At 62.4% G+C, this 17,047-nt stretch overlaps 1 protein-coding gene across 1 annotated transcript; it reads right to left on the bottom strand.

The window, feature by feature from the left end:
• Positions 1-2,769: 2,769 nt before the first annotated feature.
• On the bottom strand, positions 2,770-15,594 carry CAV3 (caveolin 3). Its single transcript, XM_012760704.2, has 2 exons — positions 15,408-15,594; positions 2,770-3,613 (listed from the first exon to the last, which is right to left on the bottom strand). The coding sequence occupies exons 1-2, from the start codon at positions 15,519-15,521 to the stop codon at positions 3,272-3,274; spliced, it is 456 nt and encodes a 151-aa protein (XP_012616158.1). The 5' UTR covers positions 15,522-15,594; the 3' UTR covers positions 2,770-3,271.
• Positions 15,595-17,047: the final 1,453 nt, after the last annotated feature.

Raw genomic sequence — 17,047 nt, 5'->3', positions numbered from 1 at the left:
GCCGGCTCGCCCACTCGGGCGCGCTCGGTTCCGACACGTTTCGCACTTCCTGAGAACACGCAGGAGCACACGCCTCGAAAGCCACAGGCCCCTTCGCTTCTTTCTTTCTTTCGTTTTTTTTTTTTGAGACAGAGTCTAATTGTGTTGCCCGGGCTACAGTGCCGTCAGCCTCGCTCACAGCAACCTCAGACTCCTGGGCTCAAGCGATCCTCCTGCCTCAGCCTCCCGAGTAGCTGCGACTACAGGCATGCGCCACCACGCCCGCCTAAATTTTTCTTTATGTGTTAGTTGGCCAATTAATTTCTTTCTATTTATAGTAGAGACGGGGTCTCGCTCTTGCTCAGGCTGGTGTCAAACTCCTGACCTCCAGCGATCCTCCCGCCTCGGTCTCCGAGTGCTGGATGAAGGCGTGAGCCCCGCCCGGCCTGGCCACTTTCTTTCTTTAGAGCCCGACTCCTGCCTCCCCCACGCCACGGCCGACGCACACACACGCTAGAAGGAGCTAGAATGGTCTAGAAGTCATGAGAGAAGGGCGGCTGAGCCCTGAATTTGAGGAAAGTCTCCGGAGTTAACGGGGCGGCAGCCGTGCCACCTCTGGACTCAGGGCGTTCGTTGCTGGGACAGGCACGGAGGGCGTCCACACCAGCCGGTCCCCGCTCTCCGGGCAGCTACAGGGTGCCTGCTGGGGTCTCCATGCCCGAGCACCGGCCCCGGGGCCCTGTGGGCGGGAACGGCGGGGCCTGTGGGCGGGAACGGCGGCCCTGTGGGCGGGAACGGCGGGGCCCTGTGGGCGGGAACGGCGGGGCCCTGTGGGCGGGAACGGCGGCCCTGTGGGCGGGAACGGCGGCCCTGTGGGCGGGAACGGCGGCCCTGTGGGCGGGAACGGCGGCCCTGTGGGCGGGAACGGCGGCCCTGTGGGCGGGAACGGCGGCCCTGTGGGCGGGAACGGCGGCCCTGTGGGCGGGAACGGCGGTCCTGTGGGCGGGAACGGCGGGGCCCTGTGGGAGGGAACGGCGGGGCCCTGTGGGCGGGAACGGCGGCCCTGTGGGCGGGAACGGCGGCCCGTTGGCACCTGTGCCCACTGGCTCGCTGCCCGGCCGGCCCGGGCTCTGCTGCTGTCCGGGGCCGCCCTGCTCGCAGCCAGCAGAGGCCGCCAGGCCCGAGGGGCGGCGGCTCGCGTGAGCTTTCCCTACGGGGCACGGCCTTTCGGGAACCGGGGCGGTGGGAGAGCCGACCGGGACACTGACTCGCTCTCCCCGGGCGGAAGCCGAGTGGGTCCGGCCGCGGCCGCTGTGAGGCTCTGTGGAGGCCGAGGTTCCGGACACCGGCGTGTTCGGGGTGCGTGTCGGCGGCGGCCCGCCCCTTCCTGGTGCTTTCCGTGTCCGCAGCGGTCCACGCCTGCGCGCTAGGCCTCAGGGCTGAGGGTGCGCGCCGCGTGGTGGGCCGGCCGGGGCTCAGCGCCTGGGGGCCCAGGGGGAGGTCTGGGAAGACTCGAACCCAGGCCCTGCCTGCCGGGGAGGGTCCCGGCCTCCGCCAAAGACTGCTTTCCTCCGTCGGGGCCTGTCGGCTGGCCGGAGGCGACAGATCTCACTTGGACCTGACCTCCCAGGGGACGTGGGGTGGGGCCGAGTCCCCAAAACAAGCGAACCCCGCGGACAGACACGCCGGCGGTCCCTGGGTCGACGGAGGGGGAGCAGCGGGGACGCGCGCCGGCCGTCCCTGGGTCGACGGAGGGGGAGCAGCGGGGACGCGCGCCGGCCGTCCCTGGGTCGAGGGCGGGGGAGCAGCGGGGACGCGCGCCGGCCGTCCCTGGGTCGACCGTGGGGGGAGCAGCGGGGACGCGCGCCGGCCGTCCCTGGGTCGAGGGCGGGGGAGCAGCGGGGACGCGCGCCGGCCGTCCCTGGGTCGACGGAGGGGGAGCAGCGGGGACGCGCGCCGGCCGTCCCTGGGTCGACGGAGGGGGAGCAGCGGGGACGCGCGCCGGCCGTCCCTGGGTCGACGGAGGGGGAGCAGCGGGGACGCGCGCCGGCCGTCCCTGGGTCGACGGAGGGGGAGCAGCGGGGACGCGCGCCGGCCGTCCCTGAGTCGAGGGCGGGGGAGCAGCGGGGACGCGCGCCGGCCGTCCCTGGGTCGACCGTGGGGGGAGCAGCGGGGACGCGCGCCGGCCGTCCCTGGGTCGACCGTGGGGGGAGCAGCGGGGACGCGCGCCGGCCGTCCCTGGGTCGACCGGGGGGAGCAGCGGGGACGCGCGCCGGCCGTCCCTGGGTCGACGGAGGGGGAGCAGCGGGGACGCGCGCCGGCCGTCCCTGGGTCGACGGAGGGGGAGCAGCGGGGACGCGCGCCGGCCGTCCCTGGGTCGACGGAGGGGGAGCAGCGGGGACGCGCGCCGGCCGTCCCTGAGTCGAGGGCGGGGGAGCAGCGGGGACGCGCGCCGGCCGTCCCTGAGTCGAGGGCGGGGGAGCAGCGGGGACGCGCGCCGGCCGTCCCTGAGTCGAGGGCGGGGGAGCAGCGGGGGACGCGCGCCGGCCGTCCCTGGGTCGAGGGCGGGGGAGCAGCGGGGACGCGCGCCGGCCTCCCAGACACACAGAACGGCACGACACAGCCAGAACCCTTTATTGGAGCTGTCTCACTCCCGACGCGAGTCCCGGGGGCTTCCTGGGCGGGCGTGGGGGCGGGCGTGGGGGCGGGCGTGGGGGCGGGCGTGGGGGCGGGCGTGGGGGCGGGCGGGGACGCTGTCGGTGCAGGCGCGCGAAGACCTGCAGCGGCTGCCTCTGTGCGCACGCTCCTCCCCCACGGGCCGTGGGCGGCCGGGCCTCGGGCTGGGCCGTGTGTGAGTTTCTGAGACAGAGTCTCACCACCCCGGCTAGAGTGCCGTGGCGTCAGCCTCGCTAACAGCAACCTCACACTCCTGGGCTCAAGCGATCCTCCTGCCTCAGCCTCCCGAATAGCTGGGACTACAGGCATGCGCCACCATGCCCCGCTAGTTTTTTCTCTATATATTTTTAGTTGGCCAATTAATTTCTTTCAATTTTTAGTAGAGACGGGTCTCGCTCTTGTTCAGGCTGATCTCGAATCCTGACCTCGAGCGATCCTCCGCCTAGGCCTCCCAGAGTCCCAGGATTGCAGGCGAGAGACCAGGTGTGCGCCCTTCTTGGGGGGGGGCGAGTAGTCCCTAAAGGGGCTGAGCTCCCTGGCGCCCCTATGGTGCGGTGGCTGGGCGGGGCGGGGGTGGGGGTGCCCAGCCTGGCCCGCCGCCCCCGCCGTCCCCGCCTCAGACTTCCTTGCGCAGCAGGACCTTGATGCTGCCGCACGCCTGGCCCAGGGCAGCGAAGAGCGGGTTGCAGAAGGTGCGCACGCAGAGCGAGTACACGTGGCTGGCGCACTGGACCCCGATCAGGTAGCTCTTGACGCAGGGCACCACTGCCCAGATGTGGCCGAAGGAGATGCAGGCGAACAGGAAGCCCCAGAGCAGCGCCAGCGGCACGCCCAGCAGCGTGGACAGCAGGCGGTAGCACCAGTACTTGGACACGGTGAAGGTGGTGTAGCTCGCCTTCCACACGCCGTCGAAGCTGTAGGTGCCCACGGGCTCCGCGATCACGTCCTCGAAATCCACCTGCAGGGGCGGGAAGGGGAGGGTCTTGGGATGCTCCGCTCACGGCGCCCGCCCACTTTCCGGAACCTTCTGGGTCCCCCGCCCCCGGGGCTCTGGCCCTGCAGGTCTGGGGGTGAGGCCCAAGACTCTGCATTTCTTTTCTTTTTTTGGGAGACAGAGTCTCACTCTGTTGCCCGGGCTAGAGTGAGTGCCGTGGCGTCAGCCTAGCTCACAGCAACCTCCAACTCCTGGGCTTAAGCGATCCTCCTGCCTCAGCCTCCCGAGTAGCTGGGACTACAGGCATGCGCCACCATGCCCGGCTGATTTTTTTTTTTTTTTTTTTTGAGACAGAGTCTCACTTTGTTGCCCAGGCTAGAGTGAGTGCCGTGGCGTCAGCCTGGCTCACAGCAACCTCAAACTCCTGGGCTCGAGTGATCCTTCTGCCTCAGCCTCCCGGGTAGCTGGGACTACAGGCATGCGCCACCATGCCCGGCTAATTTTTTTTTTTATATATATATCAGTTGGCCAATTAATTTCTTTCTATTTATAGTAGAGACGGGGTCTCGCTCTTGCTCAGGCTGGTTTTGAACTCCTGACCTTGAGCAATCCGCCCGCCTCGGCCTCCCAAGAGCTAGGATTACAGGCGTGAGCCACAGCGCCCGGCCTGATTTTTTCTATATATATTAGTTGGCCAATTAATTTCTTTTTTTATTTATGGTAGAGACAGGGTCTTGCTCTTGTTCAGGCTGGTCTCAAACTCCTGACCTCAAGTGATCCTCCAGCCTTGGCCTCCCAGAGTGCTGGGATGACAGGTGTGAGCCACCATGCCTGGCCCAGACTCTGCATTTCTAACCGGTTTCCCTGGTGATGCCGCCGGTCCCTGGGCCACAGGAGACCCTGTCCAACTGCTCACCTGATGGATGGACAGATGGCCTGGAAGTCTTGAGCCACTTGTGTAAAGTGCTGGCCCGGCTCTCAGATTCCCTCTCTGACTCTCAGGGTGGTGGGCAGTCATGCCCACCCTGCAAAGACTGCCGAGCACCCATGGGTGGGCGGTGGTTGGCATGGTGCCTGCCTCACAGTTCCTGCTACAGTGAGAGGGTCGGTTGGGGGGGGGACCAGGCCTGTGGGCACCCCTCCCCCCCCAGAGGATAGAGAGACCTGGGGTTAAAGAAACTTCCAGGAAGAAGGAACATCTACCGTGTTTCCCTGAAAATAAGACCTCCCCATGAAACAAGCCCTAGCAGGATGTCTAAGCACGTGCGCCATAGAAGCCCCACCCTGAAAATCAGCCCTAGTGACAGGCGTGGCTGCGCAGCATCTGCACAACCCGTGCGTGTCGTCGCGGAGCGGGAAAGAACACGAGCAGCCCTTCTCCTCCGCCCCGTGACAGCTTTAGTGCTCGGCAGGAGAGATCGGGGCCGGTGGCTCTAAAGGAAACAGAGTCGCAAGACATTCAGGATGGGACTCGGGGTTTGGAGAGTGAGGATGATGTTCCAGAAGAAGACGACTTCACTCTATTTGAATCAGTATAGATGGTTGTACCATAGTTAAAAAAAAATAACACATCCCCTGAAAATAAGCCCTAGGATGCTAAATATAAGACCCCTGGGGGGGGTGGCTGGGATGGCGCCAAGTCAAGGGGGTAGGGGGTGGTGCTCGAGGCTGGGAGCTGCTGTGGCACGTGGCAGTGAGGGGCACGCAGCTCCCAGGAAGAACCCACCGGCCAATAAGGGCACCTGGTGCAGTCCACCCATTCATGCATCCATCACCCATCCTCCTGTCCGTCCTCCCGTCCATCCTCCCATCCATCCTCCCATCCATTCTCCCGTCAGTCCTCCCATCCAGCCTCCTGTTCATCCTCCCATCCATCCATCACCCATCCTCCCATCCATCCTCCCTTCAGTCCTCCCATCCATCCTCCCGTCCATCCTCCCGTCCATCCTCCCATCCATCCTCCTGTCCGTCCTCCCGTCCATCCTCCCATCCATCCTCCCATCCATTCTCCCGTCAGTCCTCCCATCCAGCCTCCTGTTCATCCTCCCATCCATCCATCACCCATCCTCCCATCCATCCTCCCTTCAGTCCTCCCGTCCATCCTCCTGTCCGTCCTCCCATCCATCCTCCTGTCCGTCCTCCCGTCAGTTCTCCCGTCCATCCTCCCATCCATCCTCCTGTCTGTCCTCCCATCCATCCTCCCTTCAGTCCTCCCATCCATCCTCCCGTCCATCCTCCCATCCATCCTCCCGTCCATCCGTCCATCCTCCCGTCCATCCTCCTGTCCGTCCTCCCATCCATCCTCCTGTCAGTCCTCCCATCCATTCTCCCGTCAGTCCTCCCATCCAGCCTCCTGTTCATCCTCCCATCCATCCATCACCCATCCTCCCATGCATCCTCCCTTCAGTCCTCCCATCCATCCTCCCGTCCATCCTCCCATCCATCCTCCCGTCCATCCTCCCATCCATCCTCCCGTCCATCCTCCCGTCCATCGTCCCATCCATCCTCCTGTCTGTCCTCCCGTCCATCCTCCCATCCATCCTCCTGTCCGTCCTCCCATCCATCCTCCTGTCCGTCCTCCCGTCAGTTCTCCCGTCCATCCTCCCGTCCATCCTCCCATCCATCCTCCCGTCCATCCTCCCATCCATCCTCCTGTCTGTCCTCCCGTCCATCCTCCCATCCATCCTCCTGTCCGTCCTCCCATCCATCCTCCTGTCCGTCCTCCCATCCATCCTCCTGTCTGTCCTCCCGTCCATCCTCCCATCCATCCTCCTGTCCGTCCTCCCATCCATCCTCCTGTCCGTCCTCCCGTCAGTTCTCCCGTCCATCCTCCCGTCCATCCTCCCATCCATCCTCCCGTCCATCCTCCCATCCATCCTCCTGTCTGTCCTCCCGTCCATCCTCCCATCCATCCTCCTGTCCGTCCTCCCATCCATCCTCCTGTCTGTCCTCCCGTCCATCCTCCTGTCCATCCTCCCATCAGTCCTCCCGTCAGTCCTTTCATCCATCCTCCTGTCAGTCCTCCCATCCGTCCTCCCGTCCATCCTCCCATCAGTCCTCCCATCCGTCCTCCCGTCCACCCAGCCAAACAGATGCCCATGGAGCACTGTCTGTGCTGCACACCAGCTCTCGGGCCGCGCTCAGCGCCATGCCTGGCCCGTGCAAGTGCTCAGTGATGGCATCATTTGTACAGGGGCTCTGACGTTCTCGTGGAAATCGCTCTCAGAAATTCTGGTGACACCGGCTCATTCTCCAGCCTCCCTGGTTATAAACGTGCGCATGCAGGTCTCAGTCTACACCGATCAGACAGATGGAGCCCGGCGCGGTGGCTCACGCCTGTCATCCCAGCACTCTGGGAGGCCGAGGCGGGAGGATCTCTCAAGGTCAGGAGTATCGAGACCAGCCTGAACAAGAGCGAGACACCGTCTCTACTAAAAATAGAAATTAATTGGCCAACTAAAAATATATATACAAAAAATGAGCCGGGCATGGTGGCGCATGCCTGTAGTCCCAGCTACTCGGGAGGCTGAGGCAGGAGGATCGCTTGAGCCCAGGAGTTGGAGGTTGCTGTGAGCTAGGCTGACGCCACGGCACTCTAGCCCGGGCAACAGAATGAGACTCTGTCCCCCCCCAGCGAAAAAATCAGACGGACGGAGTCCTTCCCCTCACTTTCCAACTATGGCCCGTGGGCCACACGCGGGTGTTTCTTCCCGTTTGTTTTTTGACTTCAAAATAAGATATGTGCAGTGTGCACAGGAATCCGTACATATTTTTTTTTGAACTATAGTCCGTCCCTCCAATGGTCTGAGGGACAGTGAACTGGCCCCCTGTTTAAAAAGTTTGAGGACCCCTGACTTAGCGTAATAATCCCAGCCCCAACCATCTCTCCGTTGTGTCTCTTAATCATAATGACTTATTATTATTATTTTTTTTTTTGCAGAAGCCATCCATCGGTGCTGATGTTTGAATATCTGAATGATTTCCAGGATTGCCTTCGGGCCGGGCGTGCAGGGGCAGCTGCTCTCTTCTCCCAGCCAGGACAGGCCACGGGAGGGCGGGGCGGGCGGGGGCAGCTGTTCCCCTAACTGGGACTGGCGCGTCCAGAGAGCCCTGGCCGCCGCCGGCCCTGTGCCGCTTTGGGGAGATATTTATAAGCCGCGGCGCAGGCGGCTCTAGCAGCCCTGCCCAGGTATCAGAAGCACACGGTGACTTCATGTCTTAATTCGTTCCCAGAAGTGGAGGGACGTGGGCTTTTCCTTTCGGGGTGGGGGCTGTGGGGGTCCCCGATGGCTGAGCCCCGGGGCGCCGTGGGCGCTGGAGAACCGGCCGGAGGGTGGGGAGGGGCTTTGGCTGCTTGTGCCTTGGCGCCTTCTCTGGCATATTTATTTTTGGAGCAGTAAGAGAGCCAGCTGGCTAGCTGGAGCCTGCCAGCCGGGCCGGGGGGCGGGCCGCGCAGGGCCTGAGGGTGCCCGGGGCCAGCAGCCCCCGCCTGCCGGAGCCGCCACCCGAGTCCTTCGTGACTCAGTCCTGGGGCGTCCAGGGCCCAGGGCGGCTCACGCAGGGCGTCTGCCGGCGGGAACTACCGTGTTTCCCCGAAAACAAGCCCCGGCAGGATGTCTGAGCACGTGTGCAATAGAAGCCCCACCCCGAAAATCAGCCCTAGTGCCGGCGTGGTTGCGCAGCGTCTGCACAACCCGTGCGTGTCGTCGCGGAGCGGGAAAGAACACGAGCAGCCCTTCTCATCCGCCCGTGACAGCTCTAGTGCTCCACAGGAGAGATCGGGGCCGGTGGCTCTAAAGGAAACAGAGTCGCAAGACATTCAGGATGGGACTCAGGGTTTGGAGAGTGAGGATGATGTTCCAGGAGAAGACGACTTCACTCTATTTGCAAAAAGGTAGATGGTTGTACCGTCCTTAAAAAAAAATAACACACCCCCTGAAAATAAGCCCTAGGGTGTGTTCTTGAGGAACAATACATAAAAGGCTCTGTCTTATTTTGGGGGAGATACGGTAGCTCCGGCAGGGGGTCGGCCTAGTATGGGTCCAGCCTCCACCTGGCCACTGCATTCCTGTGTGATTCTGGGCTTGGTGCTGTCCCTCTCTGGGCTTCTTGTTGGCTTTTTTTTTTTTTTTTTTTTTTGTCTCCTGCAACTCTTGACACATGGAGAGGACTGGCGCAAGGTCCCTAGTGAGTGGACTTAGCTCTGGAGTTGGGAGACCCGAGCAAGCGGCTCAGCTTTGCCGGGTCCCGGCTACCCCGCCGGCTGCTGCCTTGCTATTTGCAAGGGGGTCCGCAGGCAGCGGCCCCCCATCCCCACCCCAGCGAAGGCGTTACGGACGTGAGCGTTCAGAAACATCCGTAGAAACTTGATGCCGCGATTTTATGTCTGTTGAATCCCATAACAAAAATCGGAGCTTAGATCTGCATGCCTGTTTTTCATTTCATCCCTCTAGAAGTTAATTCTTTTTTTTTTTTTTTTGAGACAGAGTCTCACTGTGCTGTCCAGGCTAGAGTGCCGTGACATCAGCCTCGCTCACAGCAACCTCCAACTCCGGGACTCAAGCAATCCTCATGCCTCAGCCTCCCCTGGGTAGCTGGGACTACAGGCATGCGCCACCATGCCCAGCTCATTTTTTCTATATATTTTTAGTTGGCCTATTAATTTCTTTCTATTTTTTAGTAGAGACGGGGTCTCACTCTTGTTCAGGCTGCTCTCGAACTCCTGACCTTGAGCAATCCTCCCACCTCGGCCTCCCAGAGTGCTGGGATGACAGGTGTAAGTCACCACGCCCGGCCTAATAGTTCATTTTTATTGTATTTTACAACAGACTGGCATGATAATAATAATAAAACTGGCCCTGTGCCCAGGTAGTGTGAGAAGCACTGGCCTATAAAAGAGGAAGCTAAAATGAGGTGGCAGCTGCAAAAACAGCTTAAAAAACGGCAAAGCTTTGCTTCTTTCTTAATAATCGGCCATAACGATAATAGAATTCCATGCAGTGGAATTGCTGTAGTGATGCCCACAATGCTCCTGGCCCTTGCGGGTGTCGGTTCCAGGCCATGCATCTTGCACCTGCTATTTCATGTGCAGGCAAGTCAGCCCAACATTGACGGTGTGTCTGAGCACCCTCTGCAGTCTCCGTGCGCAGGGTCACCCGGGTCACGCACCCCAGCAGGGGCCAGTTCTGACTCGGGTGAGGAGGTGGCCGGGCGTCACCTGGAGCCAGGGGTCAGGAGCACCCTACAGAGGGGACCCAGGGCACCTGGGCTGGAGCGCAAGGGGACTTGGGTTCATGAGCTGGAGCCGGGAAGAGGCTGAGGTGACAGACGGCTGCAAGGAGACAGAGGACCTGCCAGGGGAGCCCCTCAGCACCTGTAGCCCCCCGCCCACCTGCCCGACCCTCCGCACCTCCTCTCCTGCCAGCTCAGCCTCTGCCCTCAGGAAGGCCAGTGCGGCTGCGGCTCAGAATGGGGCGCGGTAGAAATGCCAGGCTTGGCTGCGCACCAGCTCCCAGTGGGTGGTTCGGCACACCCCAAAGATGGCCCTCCATTACTCTCAGCGTCTGTGCCCTCGGGCAGGCCCGTCCCATCTGAGTCTGGGCTTACCCTGGGACTCTGCCTTCCCCATCAGAGTGTGGCAGAAAGGGTTTGCTGTGAAGTTCCAGAACTGAACTTAGAAAGACCTGGCAGCTTCTGCTTTGGGGGCCCGGAGACCCCATGTGGGAAGTCCACTTTTATACCCTGCTGTGGAGACCCGTGAAGTCAGAAGTCCCCTGCGGGACGTGCTGTAGAGACTGGTGGAGAGGCCATGTGAACGGGGAGGCCTGAAACTACGAGCAGATGGTCATCCCCGCGTCCCGGCTGAGCCCTGCCTGCCAGCTACCGATTCTGCCATACCCCGGGCATGTGACTGAGCCGTCCTGGGTGTCCCAGCTCAGTGGCGCCCCCAGGCGATTGCAGCCCCAGCTGCCGTCTAACTGCGGCTGCATGAGAGGCCCTCAGGGAGAGTCAGGCCAGGAAAACCACCCGGCTGAGCCCCGTCAACACTCAGAGCTATGAGAGATCATAAAATGGTTTAAGCCATCAAGTTTTGGGGTGGTTTGTTACACAGCAATTTGTAGCTGACACAGTGTGTCTTTAGGGGAGATACGCGATAACTCTGGACTCCAGGTCTGTCTGGCTATAGGTTGATGAGAGGAATTTGTTTGCTGGAAACCTGATGTGTTAGAACATGGGACTTTCCACTCAAACATGGAAGTGCAAAATATTCATCCAGATGATATGCGCGTACGGTGGCAGAGACCAGGAACCTGCATTGTTGGCAAGCTCCCTGAGAAATCGGACTGCGTTTTGAGAAAGTCCAGACCGTATGATCCTCAGAAGTCCCCATGACACCCAGTCCTGACACCTGTGGGTGTTGATCAGACGTGGCCCCTTCTTGGAGGTCACTGGCAGAAAGAAAGACGTTTCCCAGAAGGAAGGAATTGACAACGTGGAGTGACTGCGGGTCGGGTGGCTCTCCGCCATCCAGCCTTCGCCTGTCTTCCCTGTCTCCTCTCCCACAAATCCTCTTTCAGATCCTCTGGACTAATCCCGCCGAATAATAGTTCATTCTCCTGCAGACAGAGCACAAAAGAGGCTTCATCCATCGTGCCAGGTTTGACTAGCTGATGGGGCATGGCTTCCTGGGAGAGCGCCAGGATCCGTTAGTAATGTCTGCCGTGAACGCAGGCAGGGGCGGCTGTGGCTCTCTCCCCTCCTGCCCAGGGTCGTGAAACGCCTCCAGGCCTTTGCTTACTCTGTTCCTCCTTCTTGGAAAGCCTTGCTCCTCCTCCGCCTCCCGTTTGTCACTTTTCTCGTCTTTATCACGCGCCTTGCACCTGCCCACAGAGCTGGAGCCTGGTTCTCCCAGGTGAAAGCGATTTCCTCCTCCCAGAGCCTCCCAGGAAGCCTGACCCGGCGTCCACGCTTCGCCTCGAGCATGGCGTTCTGCGCGTTCTCCTCGCTGCAGTCTTGCCTGTTTGTCAGGGTCCGGTTCTGTGTCGGGGTGCAGGCGCCACGCCAGTTCCTCCTTGGTGCAGCTGGGCGTCCCCGAGGGCCGGACTCGGAGCGGGAGGCGGCGGCACTGAGGCTGCTGCCTCGTCTGGGCGGCACTGGCCTGGACTCGTCGCCCGAGGGTGTTGGCTTTTCTGCGAGTGGCAGGTGTGGGCGCTCGGGGGTCCGGGACGCTGGCGGCGAGCTGGAGAAGTTTGGGGTGCTGCGTGTCCGTCTGCCTGTCGGCCGGAGGCGAGAGGAGTCGGATCCAACGACAGGACCACCAGTGGGACCCTCGGGCTCAGTGCGAGTTGGGGGCTGTCAGGGGTCGGCCCTGAGCCCTCTCAGCGGCCACTTGGGGGGACTTTTGAGGTGGGGTGTGCCCTCCCCCTGCCCCAGCACTGACCTCTGTGACCTTCCACGTGACCCCCGCCCCCACCCACACCCCCGGACCTGGGAGAGCACAGCGGGTGGGACGGGGGTGCAGGCTCCTCCGTCTGCCTCTGGCTCCCGTTCTCCAGCCAGGGTTCAGGGCGGCACAAAGGGGGGTCCCCCTACACTGGGGGGCCACACCCAGAGGCCCAGGGGGTCTGTGTCCCGCCGCTCAGGCTGGGCTGTTTGCGTGTGAAGCCCGAGTGGCGGGTGGGGAAGGGCAAGGTCTCCTCTGTCTGTACCCGGGACTCGGGCCCAGAGAGGGAAGGAGATTTTGCCGGAGTCACGCAGCGAGCTAGTGTTGAGGCTGGGGATGGAACCGGGGCCCCCCAGCCCCAGAATTCTTTCCATGTCTCACCAACAGGTGTCATGAGCGGCACTGCCAGGGCCTTCTGTTTTTCTGGACACAGAGTCTCACTCTGTCGCCCAGGCTAGAGTGAGTGCCGTGGCGTCAGCCTCACTCACAGCAACCTCCAACTCCTGGGCTCAAGCGATCCTCCTTCCTCAGCCTCCCGAGTAGCTGGGACTACAGGCATGTGCCACCATGCCTGGCTAATGTTTTCTATGTATTTTTAGTTGCCCGATTAATTTCTTTCTATTTATAGTAGAGACGGGGTCTCACTCTTGCTCAGGCTGGTTTCAAACTCCTGACCTCGAGCGATCCTCCTGCCTCGGCCTCCCAGAGTGCTGGGATGACAGGCGTGAGCCACCGCGCCCGGCCTGCCAGGGCCTTCTGAGAACCCTTCCTGGCCGTCTCACTTGTCCCTTCCCCAGTTGGGGACAAAACCCAGGTGACGTGGGGCTGCCCTGTTCAGACTGGCCCCGCCGCCCCTCCCAGCGCAGCCGCCTCCCCCTCCCGTCCCCTTCTTCGTGCTTTAACGGGCCGTTGCGCTGGGCCTGGCGTGACCGAGCCTGTGTGGGGGGTCTGTCTCGCTGTCTCACCGGCCCTGTCCCGCAGAGCTGAACGTGTCCGTCTCCTACTTGTTGGAAGCGAAAGGAAGCGAGAGTCACTCCCCAGGCCAGAGGAAGCCCCAAACGTGCCCGGTACCGGCCTCCCCTGGCCAGCAGGATCTGTGTCCTCTTTGGGCCTCTGAGTGCTGGTGTCCTGGGGTTCGGGCTCCAGGAGAGCCCTCACGGCTGCTCAGCGCCACCAACCGCCGCCCTGGGGTCACATCGGGCCTCCTGAGAGCCCCTCTGCGCCCCTCACCTGGACTGGGCCCCCCCTCCCCCTCGGCCAGGTGGTCACCTGGGCGTGCCGAGGCCCCTGGCTTAGCTCCCCTGTCCCCAGACCGAGAGCCCCACCCACACGGGTCGCACTCGCGCCGGGCCCTGTGGGAGACACTTCCCAACCCTCGCCTCGCGGTCCTCACGCCGTGTTTCTGTGGCACGGCGCTGCTCTGAGACCCCTTGTTTCCCCCAGTGGAGGCAAATGACCTCATCTCCATTTTACAGGGGGAGGGGGAAACTGAGGCTCAGAGAGCCGAGCTGCCTTGTGGAGTGGCGTTACGTTTGGGCCTGGATTTGGAACCGGGTCCTTTCCAAGTCAAGTCCGGGAGGACTCCCGCTAGAGCGCAGCGTACAGACCGGGACTGGCCGCCCCTCACGTCTGTGTTGGGCTTCTCAGCTGCGAGATTTGCTCCCGGATTTCCCATTGCAGCTTGCACGCTGTGCCGGCATGCATGCTCTACCTCGGTCACTAGTGCTTTCTAGAACGAGCACACACAGCGTCACACGAGTGTTGTGGAGGAATGCCGGAATGAAGGGGTTGTGCGGAGGAGGGAGCAATGGATTGCCTGGAGGAATCAGGGAGGACTTCCTGGAGGAGGTGCCATTCAAGTAGAGCCTTGAAGGCTGCACAGGAGGTGGGCGCTGCTGGCAGAAGCACGGGCGGGTCCTGGCAGGTTTGAGCAGCAGGCTGGGCGCGGACTGTGTTGGGCTCGCAGCAGCGCGGCGAGGGGTCAGGCTATCCGGCGGGGGAGGGGGTGTCCCTTGAAGGGGTCAGGACAGCACAGGACAGAGCAGCCCTAGCCACGCCGCCCACGCCCACGGCCCTGAGCGTGGACATGCGGCGAATGCAGCCGCAGGATTCCATCGCCAGGAAACTCTTAGGCGTGTTTGGGACAATCTGGGCGTGCGAATCCATGTTCAGCCTAGACCCGGCGCAGAGCGACTGCTTCTGGCGCAGTGCGGCCCTGAGCGGGGTGCACCGCGCGGAAGGCGGCGTGGGGAGTCGAGGAGACACTGCACACCGGCTCGCCGACGCCCGGCCCTTCTCGACACGCGGGAACGCCGCTGTTTTACACGCACGTGCGGGCAAATAAAAAATATCACAAGATTAATTTTGCCTCTTTGTTGTTTCCTGTTTTGAACGTGGCTACCAGACAGTGCAGAATTCCACGGGGCGACCGCGCCCCCGTTGGCAGGCGCTGGGCTGAGGCTCCGGCGTGTTCCACAGGCCCCGACACTGCTGCCCGTGACCGGGACCTGCTCTGAGTTCTGCTTTAAAAGGATCCCTCTGAGGCCGGGCGCGGTGGCTCACGCCTGTGATCCCAGCACTCTGGTAGGCCAAGGAGGGAGGATCGCTCAAGGTCAGGAGTTCAAGGCCGGCCTGAGCGAGAGCGAGACCCCGTCTCTACTAAAAATGGAAAGAACTCAATTGGCCAACTAATATATATAGAAAAAATGAGCCGGGCATGGTGGCGCATGCCTGTAGTCCCAGCTACTCAAGGGAGGCTGAGGCAGCAGGATTGCTTGAGCCCAGGAGTTGGAGGCTTCTCTGAGCTAGGCTGACACCACAGCACTCACTCTAGCCTGGGCAACACAGTGAGACTCTGTCTCAAAAAAAAAAAAAAAGATCCCTCTGGGCACCAGGATCGGGGTGTGGCCTGGGGACAGCCGGGCCCAGAAAGAGGCCTCCAGCGGTGGCTGCAGAGACTCCCCGAAGGCCGGGCGAGCCTCTGCCCTGCCTGGCCGCAGGGCGTGGGGTTGGTGGGGGGACAGACGCTGGGCGACGATCTGGGGGTGGGGTGCCCCTCCAGGGGCTGCCAGGCTCTGGGGCCCGACCCCGCGCTCTCCGTGGGGAAAGGCCCTGGGCACAGACGCCAGCCCGGCTGGACACCTGTCTCTGCTCCTCCCAGGACGGGGCCAGGCGTGCCCGGCAAGCGCCCGGAGCAGCAGCGGCAGGAGGAAGGTCCTTTGTGCCTTCCCTGCCCGGCCGAAGCCGCGCCAGGCGCACGGGCGAGTCCCTGCCCTCGGTTGCGGGACTGGGGAGGAGACAGCGGCAGGTCTCCGGGCAGGGCAGCCCCCAGCGAGCGCCCGACCGGGTGGGGGTGGGGACGGCCGCCCCGCCTACCTTGACGATGTCCTCGTTAATGTTCTTGGGGTCCCGGTTCACCAGGTCGATCTCCTTGAAGTGGATGTCCTTCACGATCTGCGCCTCCAGGTCCGAGCGCTCCTCGGCCATCATCGCGGCGGTGTGGCCGGGGCGGAGGGCGCTCGGGGAGACAGGCTGTGTGTCCCCAGACTCCTGTCCCGGCAGCTAAGTAGGCCCCGCCCAGCACGCCGTGACAGCTGTCCCGCATAGCTCCAGCCCGCTGGCGGGCGCCTCCGGGCCCTGGCAGGCCTCCAGGCTAAAATTAAGGCCGGGCTCTCCGGGAAGGCCGCGCGGCTTAACCGGGGCTGCGAGGGGTGCGGGGCCCCAGGACGAGGGAGCAGGTGCCGGGCAGCTTTGCTGAAAGTGGCACTCAGGCTGGGATTGGAGTGTCAGAGGCCAGGCTGCGTCCCGGCTCCGGCCACTGCGGTCCACAGCCTCCCGGGCAGGGCTGGGGGTGCAGGCGCCCGCGTAACCCAGGAGGAGAACGGGGCCCCTAAGTGGCCTGGCCCAGGTCTGATTGGGGCTCGAGACGGAGTCTGGTGCTCTCCCCGCACCCCGGGGTGGGTGGGGACATGGGCACATCCTCGCCTACCGCCCCGCCCTTGGGACTTGTTTTATTTTCCAGCATATGGTGGGGGTACAGATGTCAAGGTTACGTATGTTGTCCTTGCCCCCCCCTCGAGTCAGAGCTTCAAGCGTGACCATCCCCCAGACCAGGCGTCCTCAAACTACGGCCCCCGGGCCACATGCCGCCTGCCTAGCACAATTTATCCGGCCTGCTGGGTGTTTTTGCCACCGCTGCCTGTCCTGCTCAGCAGCCGAGGCGTCCCGGGCCCGCAGTGCGCATGTGTGGAATGTGCACCGCGCTCTCCAACGGCCTCCCACGGTCTGAGGGATGGTGAACTGGCCCCTGTTTAAAAAGTTTGAGGACCCCTGGTCCCGACGGTGCACATCTCACTCATTATGTTTGCATACACCTATCCCCTCCCCCCCACACACGCGAAAGATGTTATTTCTATGTGTTCACTGAGGTGTTGATCCGTTAATACCAGTTTGCTGGTGAGTGCACGTGGTGCTGGTTTTTCCATTCTTGAGACACTTCACTTAGTAGGATGGGCTCCAGCTCCATCCAGGAATATACAAGAGGTGCTAGATCACCATTGTTTCTTAGAGCTGAATAGTACCCCATGGTGTACACGCACCACATTTTATGAATCCACTCATGGATTGATGGGCACTCGGGTCGTTTCCACAGCTTTGCAATTATGAATTGTGCCGCCATAAACATCCGAGTGCAGGTGTCTTTTTCATAGAGTGACTTTTGATCTTTTGGGCAGGTGTCCAGTAGTGGGACTGCTGGATCAAACGGTAGATCCACTTGCATCGCTTTGAGGTCTCTCCGCATTGCTTTCTGCAGAGGCTGCGCTGGCCGCAGTGCCACCTTGGGACTGCTGAGACCTCTCCAGCACAGGAGGAGAACAGAGCCACCCTCGAAGGGGCCGTGAAGTGCCTTCCTCCGGACGGAGGTTGCGGGTGTCTGGAGGCGAATTCCTTGGGCAGAGGGACCTGGCCCCAGCTCTCCACCCGCTCCGTGTCCTGGGACAGGGACAAGTAACGAT

Source organism: Microcebus murinus, chromosome 28 (assembly GCF_040939455.1).
Source record: "Microcebus murinus isolate Inina chromosome 28, M.murinus_Inina_mat1.0, whole genome shotgun sequence".
In the NCBI taxonomy this organism is placed as follows: Eukaryota; Metazoa; Chordata; class Mammalia; order Primates; family Cheirogaleidae; genus Microcebus; species Microcebus murinus.
The sequence above is the reverse complement of the archived record's forward strand: the minus strand, read 5'-3'. Positions and strand labels throughout refer to the sequence as shown.

What these genes read in the sequence shown, in the direction of transcription:
- CAV3 (XM_012760704.2), bottom strand. Translation starts at nt 15,521, where the DNA reads ATGATGGCCGAGGAGCGCTCGGACCTGGAGGCGCAGATCGTGAAGGAC. An exon ending in TTAACGAGGACATCGTCAAG is followed by an intron (nt 3,614 to 15,407) that starts GTAGGCGGGGCG and finishes CCGCCCCTGCAG; the next exon opens with GTGGATTTCGAGGACGTGAT.